This window comes from Eleutherodactylus coqui, chromosome 8 (assembly GCF_035609145.1).
Source record: "Eleutherodactylus coqui strain aEleCoq1 chromosome 8, aEleCoq1.hap1, whole genome shotgun sequence".
Taxonomy (NCBI): domain Eukaryota; kingdom Metazoa; phylum Chordata; class Amphibia; order Anura; family Eleutherodactylidae; genus Eleutherodactylus; species Eleutherodactylus coqui.
In genome coordinates, this window is record NC_089844.1 from 29628802 (window position 1) to 29638588 (window position 9787).

General features: G+C 38.6%; 1 protein-coding gene across 1 annotated transcript in view; it reads left to right on the forward strand.

Annotated features, from left to right (window-relative positions):
• The window catches only part of COL6A3 (collagen type VI alpha 3 chain), a 106100-nt gene extending 97546 nt beyond the window's left edge, over positions 1-8554 (forward strand). The window contains exons 45-46 of the mRNA XM_066575400.1: positions 5525-5698; positions 7565-8554. Coding sequence (XP_066431497.1) covers positions 5525-5698; positions 7565-7605 — 215 coding nt within the window. The 3' untranslated portion in view covers positions 7606-8554. The remainder of the gene's footprint in view (positions 1-5524; positions 5699-7564) is intronic.
• The last annotated feature ends 1233 nt before the right edge of the window (positions 8555-9787 follow it).

Below are 9787 nucleotides of genomic sequence, written 5' to 3' on the forward strand. Positions count from 1 at the left end.
TCAGATTAAAGCCCACATACATGCTTCACAGAAATCAAGTACCAGACACATCTCCACATCAACTGTTAATGTAGGCTGTAAATGGTTGAATTTCTGCAAAGAAGCCACTACTGAGGAACATCAACAAGAAGAGAATTGCTTGAGCCAAAAAAGCTGCATTCTGCAGCAAAATGCCATCCCATCTGGTTTGTGCTTAGTGGGACCATCATTTATTATTCAACATGACAATGACCCTAAACACACCTCCCAGCTATGTAAGGGCTATTTGACTAATGAGAGTGATGAAGTATTGCAGCAGATGACATGGTTTTCTCAATAACCTCATCCAAACCCAATTGAGATGGTTTGGGATGAGTTAGAATGCAGAGTGAATGAGAAGCAGCCGGCAAGTGCTCAGCACTTCTGAGAACTCCTTCAAGACCTTTGGAAAACCATGCGAAGCCATATCCACCATTCTCATGAAGCTGATTGAGAGAAAGCCAGGAGTGTGCAAAGCTGTCATCAAAGTAAAAGCAAATTACTTTGAAGAATCCAAAATATAAAACACATTCTGGTTTCTTTTACACTTATTTATTTACTACTTCATTTCATGTGCATTCCTCCATAGTTTTCATGTCTTCAATCTAAATCTACAATTAAAAAAACCCAAAACATGAAATGAAAAGGTGTGTCCAACCTTTTGATTGGTAATGTGTATATGTATATATAAAGTGTAATTGTCACTGTTATCAAATCTAGCTTTCATCATCTGAAATAATGAAACATAGATCATGATTAATTGGACAAGGACAACTTTTCCTTGGCTCAGTTATTTTACGAGAAAGTGGTTTGTTATAGGACAAGGACAAGGCTTCATGTTTTGGCATCTAAGAGGAGTGTCACAGACACGGGAGGATTTGAATATTGTGTTTTGTCTATCCTGTCCTTTCTGGGAGTTCACGAAAGATGAAGCCAAGCAGGAAAATTATTTCTCCTCGACAGCATGTACAGTGATATTATATTCAAAAAGGCAGCGCCAATTGTTTCTTCAAACCCCTAATGACCACTCATACGTCTTTTGACAGTGGCCGTTAATGGACTTTATTCTGACGCATATACCTTTTTATGGTGCTGCATTAGAAGCCTGGCTCAGGTCTCCCGTGCCAGGGACAGTAGTCAGGTGATAGAGCCTAGCATTTGCTCTAACATTGGGGACCAAAGAAACCTCTGATCCATGCTTTTTAACCCTTTAAATATTATGGGCAATGTGACTGGCATATAAAGAGCTGACAGAGGAAAGAGGCTCCCTCTGTCACCCATCAGACCCCAGCGGTTTGATCACGGGGCCTTGATGGGTTGCTATGGCACTCAATGGCTTGAAAATAGCAGTGTATCATAAGAACAATGAAAAGTCGTGAAATTCAAGTCCCCAAGTGGGACAAAGTTTAAAAAAGTCTTAAAAAAAGTCAAAGCACTACCGTTTCCCCCTTAGGCCTTGGTCATTCAAGCATTTTTTTCTGTGCACGAATAGGCGCGCAAAAAGATTGCGTCTATTAGAACCAATGTTTTCCTATGAAAATGTTCACATGTATGTTTTTTTTAGAGGTGCAAAATACTTGCACCTGCCAAAGATAGGACATGCTAGTGCAACTGTCAACGAAAGGTCCGTGGTGCTCGCAAAGACAGGACCAGGCCTATCTTTGGAGCTGGAAAACACACACTACGCACCTCCAATTGTGTGAATGCGCTACTTCAAATAGCGATTTTTTTCACACACGAGGGGTGATCTTTTTGTGTGCCTATTCGTGCATGGAAAAAACGCTTGTCTGACCAAGGCCTTAGTATGTAAAAAACAACACACAAAAAAACACTACAAATTTGGTATTGCCAAGTTTATATTGACCCAAGTAAAAAAGTTAGCCTTGAAAATAGAAATGTAAAAAACATGGAGAAAATAGTTAATTTTGCCTATTCGTCTTATAAAAAAGAAAATAGAAAGTGATTAAAAAGTCATATGGATCAAACAATTGTGCCATTGAAAAGTACAACTCATCCCTCAAAACCAAAAATAAAATCCTGACACAGCACAATTGATAAAAAAAGAAAAATGTTAAAGATCTATGAATGGGGTAAAAAAGAAGGGTGAAAACATTGAAAAAAAAGAGAAAGCTATATTAAAGTTGGTATAGAAATAATAGTACACACCCACAGAATAACATATTATTTATACTGCACAGTGTATGCCAAAAAAAAAACAATTATGTCAGAACTGCAAAAATAATGTCATAAAAATTGATCAAAAATGTTATATGTTCCCAAAAATGGGGTAAACGAAAACCAGAGCTCTTCTTACAAAAAACAAGCCCTCATACGGCTCTTTCAATAGAAAAATACAAATTTTAAGGCTCTGGGAATGCAGAGACACAAAGGCACATCTTAAAGTGTTTTTAGTGTATAAAAATAGAGAAACTTAAAAAACTATATTAATTTAGTATCACCAGAATCATGCTGACCCAGAAAATAATGTCATCCCATTATTAATTCTGCATACCAAATGCCGTAAAAATGAAATCCAAAAACAATGGCGGAATTTCTTTTTTTTTTTTTTACAAATCCCCATAATAAAAGTAATGCAATATATTGTATGCTCCCCAAAATAATCCAACAAAAAAATACAACTATTCCAGCAAAAAACAAGCCCTCATACGGCTATGTTGATGGAAAAATTAAACCGTTATGTCTCTTGGAATGTAGCAATGAAAAACCTGAAAAATTGGTTGGTCATTAGGACATAAAATGGGTCGTCACTGTGGGGTTGGGATAGGCATCACAATAATACTGTGGATATTATTTAGAAAAAGTGTAAAAACGCAACATTACCAAAATGATGACAGATTCTCTGTAAATAACATAAGAATTCCATATGATTTAACATTATTACAATAATGAATCTGTTAATAGATTGGTAATAGCTTTGATAGCATTGAGGTCCTATCTGTCAATATTCTAGAATAGAATCCAAAAACGAAATCATCCAATTTCATAATCCCATATACAGAACACTCCAGAAAAGGCTTATATATATTCTAACTTTTCTATATATTTATAACAATCAATCATAGAGCAATGATATACGAAACATAACTGTATACTCGTATACATCAGCCCAACATTATGATTTTTTTTAATGATAAAGAATACATTTTTTTAAGGCAAAAGACCAACATTTTAGTGAATACTGAATGGTCAATGATATCTGCTTAAGGAATCCTGATATGTAGTAGATACTACTCCGAGTTATATATAGCCTTATGAAATCCACAAAAAGTTCATATTTCAGTTAGATATGAATACAATGTTTTGGCCCCATCAGTTACAGTAGATCATAGACTACTTAAACACTACTTCATTTTAAGTAACTGTAAGTCAACATAGCCATTACCTTTTTTGTTCCCAATTTTAATAGTTCTTCTGGTTCTTTACCAGTTTCTTACAAATCTCTCTGACAGTTATCAAAAGTTGAGCGATGTTTGGATTCCTACTGGCTGGATGTTTATCAGACATTACAAGATGATGTGGGAGGAACCATAGACAGTCGAAAGAATGATGTGCTATGCATTCTCCCAGTCACAGTCTGTCCCGAAATGATATTATAATAGTTTTTCGGCTTCTCAAGTATTGTACAGAACATCTCCTGAAATATTTATTAAGTTTGTGGGTTTAAAGATCAATACAAAGGTCTACGTAAAATCACGCTTGTCCTCAAGTTGATTCATAAAAATCTGTACATAAATCTCCTATAGCACGATTCATAATGGTTCTAATAAATCACATGACAAAGGATAACGCTGATATTATTGTAGGTGCAATGAAACCAGAACATAGATGCAATATTTCTCTTATACTTCTACCAACCATCAATCACTTATGTATAAAAAGGCATGTTGCCAATTGAACATTGGAGTAGGACTATCCAGAACACAGCTCGATTTTTTTTAAAGAGCTGTTCTTAATTATAGACCACATATGATCACTAATAAATGAATACGCATGAGTAATAAACCAATTGATATGCTCTCGTACCCCTAAAAAGGCCCATTTTTTCTTCTGCTCTTAACTCTAAATGCTGTTATTGGCATACATAAGCCTACAACTATAAACTTCTCACACTAGGCTCAACGCCATATGTAGATTTACCCAGAATTCCATAATAAACATCTTTGGACACAGTTTTCCCCTTACGTAAGAGCTTGATTGGAGCCGCAGAGCATTATGGGAAATTGCACATCTGTATCCTATTATACGCACACATTCACATTAAACAGAGGGAGATTGTCACTTAGCGATTCGTTCGTGTTTACCCATAATTCCCTGGGGGGGGAGTGGACTTTGTCATAGTTTCCGCTTTTTAGCCATTGTTCGGAATCTTGTATAGCGAGCTGAGAATTATAAAAAAAAAAACTAAAAATAACAACGTATCATTGTAGCAAAGGCAGGAAAAAAATAAAATGATGTAATCTTTGTCTAATCTACAAACATATGTTTTTTATACAAATCTGATCTGCTGCCAAGCGAATCTTGACATCAACTGGAACAGATCCAAAGAACATGCCTTTTATTCACTAGACATGTCAACTACTGCGTGAGAAACTGTAGTGTTTTTTTTTTGTTTTATATTTGCTAAAAGACAAGTAATTTGTAAGGCTTGTTACTTTTTATGGAGGCCAACACACGTCATCCTACTCACGAAGTTTAGAAACTTTGTTAAAAAGTGACTGAAATTGTAGATCTCGAAATTAGTACCAGGAGTACAAGTGTCCATGCTGAATTTTTATAGTGTTTTCAAGCCTCCATTATCACATTGGAACGGCTGTCATTTGATGAAATGCTGCATTCGCGGCAATGCTGTCTCTTGCAATACCACCTTTCACCACTTGCTGCTCAATATCCAATATCCAGACTATAGTGGAAAATATTTGGCACTTTGCTACATTAAAACCCTCAAGCTTTCTAAGTACTCTTAATTCACAGTGTTTGATATTTGGTATATGCTTTGTCCTGATAGGCACAATATAAAATCTTTGGAATGGCTCTTAGTGTACTCTTAGCTGTATTTGCATTTCAAATTTATAACAATGTATTACTTATACGGAACCAATCACATTGAACATGCAATTTGATATGTGGACAGGATGTTATAGAGCAGAAGATGCTGATTAAATTCATATATAGTTTCATGGGTAAAAAAAACAGGATAAGTTGCAATTTTGTTCATTTTAATGCCTGCTCTTTTGGAGCTTAGGAGTCCAGTGGGCGGTCCTTTCAATGATTGACAGACCTTCATGTATAAGTATGCACACAGAGATGTCAATCAGTGAGTAGGGCCGCCCACTGGACTCCAAAGTTACTAAACAGTAGGAATTAAAATGAATAAAATGTAAGTTATACTGAATATTTTCCCACAAGACTATATATCACCTTGGTCAGCTCCTCCTGCTCTATGACAAGATAACTTCACATTTTAAAGTAAATGTATTTTTTCTAGTAGGACCTGAGGCATGCAAACTGCCGAAAGACCCAGGAACCTGTCTGGACTTTGTTCTGACATGGTACTATGACTCAGCGACCAAGAGCTGTGCACGTTTCTGGTATGGCGGCTGTGGAGGAAATGAGAACAGGTTCATGACACAGAAAGATTGTGAAAAGATTTGTATTTCAGGTGAGTAGTGGTCCGGAAGACTTGATAGCATTGTACACTGCCCTGGAGTGGTCTATGAGAAACCTGACAGTTAATAGTATGCTGATTTCTTGGGATATATTGGTAATCTCCCACTTCTACCATCTTCAACCCTTTTTCTTAAAAAAAGACAGGGATGACAGTAGAGACTGGTGTATAAGAAACACCTTGGACATAATTCCTTTTCACTCTTAAGACCCTTTCACACAAAATGATTCTGGCTCAAAATTCGTTCAAATGATCGAAAATGAGCGAACATCGTTGCATGTAAATGCGGGCATTGTGCACTTTTCATTTGAACGATGATTTTAAGGTGAACTGAGAGATAAAGCAAACACATTTATCTCTCAATAGACCATGGGCTATTATCTCCATGAGAGCCAGCAGATAACAATGTTATCTGCCCTCAGCCATGAGCAGAACAGTGTAGCTGTTTGCATAGCTGGGTGTGTGATTAAACACGTGCAGGTCTCTACAAACAGCTCCCAGAGGTCCTTTTGCATGCAAATGAAGATGATAAAGTGTTAATGGCCATTAACACTTTATGCAATTAGATAGCTAAATCTTTCAATCTTTCAATAGTTTGAAAGATTACATTTGCAAGTAAATGGGAATTTACAAATGTATTCACATGTTCAATCTAAACAGAGACTGAATCTAAAGCTCCTGGGCCCCAATTCAAAATTTTAACAGGGTCCTCCACCTATATACTCTCCAGCACCACTTCTAAGGTGCATCTGTGACTTCTGGACCTCCATAGCTACACCCCTGAACCTAAGACATTGTCAGTAGAGGTGACAATGGATATAATTGTAATTTCCCTGGCAAATTATGGAAGCCTCAGTTACAATAATTTTCACTTCACTTTACAGGGGTTGTTGTACACATAAAACATTGGCTAATTGTAATCAAAACCCTTTCATATTGTTCAGATTTTCAATTCACAGGGCATATTTATTTATCTAGGGATGTTTGTATACTTGCAATATAGGTTGATCATTTCCCCATACATAAGCAGGTATTATGTTTACTGATTTACGCTAAATGCCCTATGGAGAATTAGGGTGAATTCACACAGGGCAGATTTGTTGCGAAAATTTCTGCAATTGAAAATCAGTTCCATTCATCTGAATGAGGTTTTTTTCTATAAAAAATTGGATTGTTGTAAACCCTATTCAGATGGATCAGACCATCAGAGAAACTTTTACAACAAATCTTCACCCTTAGGGTGCATTCAGACAACCGTATATCGGCCTGGTTTTCACGCCCAGCCCTTATACGGCGTCCCTCTGTGCAGGGAGAGAAAGCTGGAAGAGCCGGGAGCAGTGCACTGAGCTCCCACCTCCTCTCCACCCCCTCTCCGCCCCTCGCCACTATTTGCAATGGGACGGGGCGGAACGGGGGCATAGCTAAGCCTGGAAACTTAGCTCCGCCCCTTACCATTGCAAATAGTGGCAGGGGCGGAGAGGGGGTGGAGAGGAGGCGGGAGCTCAGTGCACTGCTCCCGGCTCTTACATCTTCCTCCCCCTGCAGAGAGGGACACCGTATATCAGCTGGGCGCGAAAACCCGTCCGATATACGGTCGTCTGAATGCACCGTTAGGCTGCCTTCACTTGGGCTGGAGATGTTGCAGAAGTTCCGCTAGTGGAATCACTGTGTAAATCCTCCAGCATTTACAGTACGAGCCATGTGACAGGGATTTAAGATATTTCCTTCACACAGTGTGAAAATTTTCGCAGAGGAATCTGCAGCATTTTTGAAAAACTCTACAGATTCACATGTGCTGAAAAATTGGTGGATCCTTCGTCCTACAAACTGACCACATTTTGTATTTTCCTTCATTTACAGCACCTCTGAATCCTGGTGTGGTCTCTGCAATTGGAACATAAAGGTCCTGGATTCTTACCTCTCCAGAGGAGACAGCCCAGGATGCACTGCCCCCTCTTCTCACCCTATACCCCTTGCAAGCTTGACTTCCCATAGGGTGAGGGAGGCTTACAAAAGTTTATCAAAATGGTGCTAATTCATCTGTGGACTTGGAGTAGACTGTACTGGGAATAGTAACCCTTTCAGTGCTTTAGAGAGCTAGCGACACAGGCCTCTCCATGACGCCATGTAGAGAAATGCTGTGTCGGTCTCCGCAGCACTGAAAGGGTGAACTGGTACTCTAGTTTCCCGTAAGTCAGTTACTGTGTCAGGTTTTTCGTTTTTTTTAATGTCAGAGCCCCAGCAGTAGAGTTTAACCCAAAGATACCCTGCCCCTCTGTATAACACCTGCTTCTTCCACAAACCTCCCTTCTACTCTCTCCACTATCCAGTAGAATTGCCATTTTGTGCCAGATATATATTTTTTTCCAAAATGTTTTCTTTTGATGAACTGTGAGTCCCCGTTGTTGGTACAAGAAGATGTATTGTTGCTAATATAAGCATGTGATTCACAAGTTCTACTCTTTATAGCAGGGCACTGGCAACTTTTTGCCTCCGTAATTCCAGGACTGCATGTCCCTTGGAAAATGACGGGTGTTACCCCTTTCAACGCCAGTGTGAGCTTATAAAATATTGCAGAGCAGTACTCTTTAAGCCCTTCTGGCATCATAGGGATTGGAAGCTTTAGGTTTTACCACTTGGGATATAGTAAATAAGTAGCTGCAGTCATTGCAGGCTATGCAAAGGTCTACATTTATTTGGGTTGGATGTATTTTTGTTATTTGTGATTTTACTTTGGGGTAGGGAAATTATTTGCTATAAATTTTGAAATAGGATTATTCTTGTCTGTTTTTATTTTTTTAATGAAGGGAGATGATACAAAGACTGAATAAAGATTGAAGAGGTGTTTAATCCTATGTGTGCTTATTTCTGAGAATCTCTCAAAAACGTTAACATGACTGGCTTCTCTCTTCGGAATCATACATGCAATTTGTGATACGGTTTATTGAGCCAATGCCAGGAGCGAATGCAAAAGACATGATATAGAAAATATAATGCAAAGACTTCTACTGTACTTCTCCTACCTGCTGGATGCTTTTCTGGCTTTGGTTCAAAAAATGCATAAAAAAATACATAAAACTGCATTAAGCCTTTCCAATCCAATTTGTATCCTGGTTTTCCTAGGGTGGTTACTCTTTTTCTGCCGTTACACAACGGCGCTATATGGTGGCTAAAGCCAGTACTGCATGAGGTGACACATTGGATAGGCTCCGACAGCAGAGAGGCTGGCATTATACAGTAAGAGAACCCCGATGGACGTCTTCCAACATCAGAGCTGTACAGCCTTAAATCATGATGTCTTTAGACGTCAGATAGTGGATTGGAAAGGGTTAAAAACTGCATGCGTGTTTGCAACCTTCCTGCTTATGCACAAGGTCTTCAAACAGAGACTGGACAAATATCCGTCTGGGAGGATTTAGTGATCCTGCACTGAGCAGGGGGTTGGACCCGATGACCCTGAAGGTCCCTTCCAACTCTACCAGTCTATGGTTCTTAGATCATATTTCAGCTGTAAACATCAAACATCAGTCATATATTTTATGTGCTGAGATCCCATATATACATATCTGAGGGCATTATATATATATATATATATATATATATATATATATATATATATATATATATATATATATATAAATAACATTTTAATTTATACAGCAAAACAGGTTAAGGGGGTTTTCTCACTTTTTTTCTATTGATGACTAGAGATGAGCGAACACCAAAATGCTCGGGTGTTCGTTATTCGAAACGAACTTCCCGCGATGTTCGAGGGTTCGTTTCGAATAACGAACCCCATTGAAGTCAATGGGCAACCCGAGCATTTTTGTATTTCGCCGATGCTCGCTAAGGTTTTCATGTGTGAAAATCTGGGCAATTCAAGAAAGTGATGGGAACGACACAGCAACGGATAGGGCAGGCGAGGGGCTACATGTTGGGCTGCATCTCAAGTTCACAGGCCCCACTATTAAGCCTCAATACTGGCAAGAGTGGGCCCCCCCCCCCTCCCAACAACTTTTACTTCTGAAAAGCCCTCATTAGCATGGCATACCTTAGCTAAGCACCACACTACCTCCAACAAAG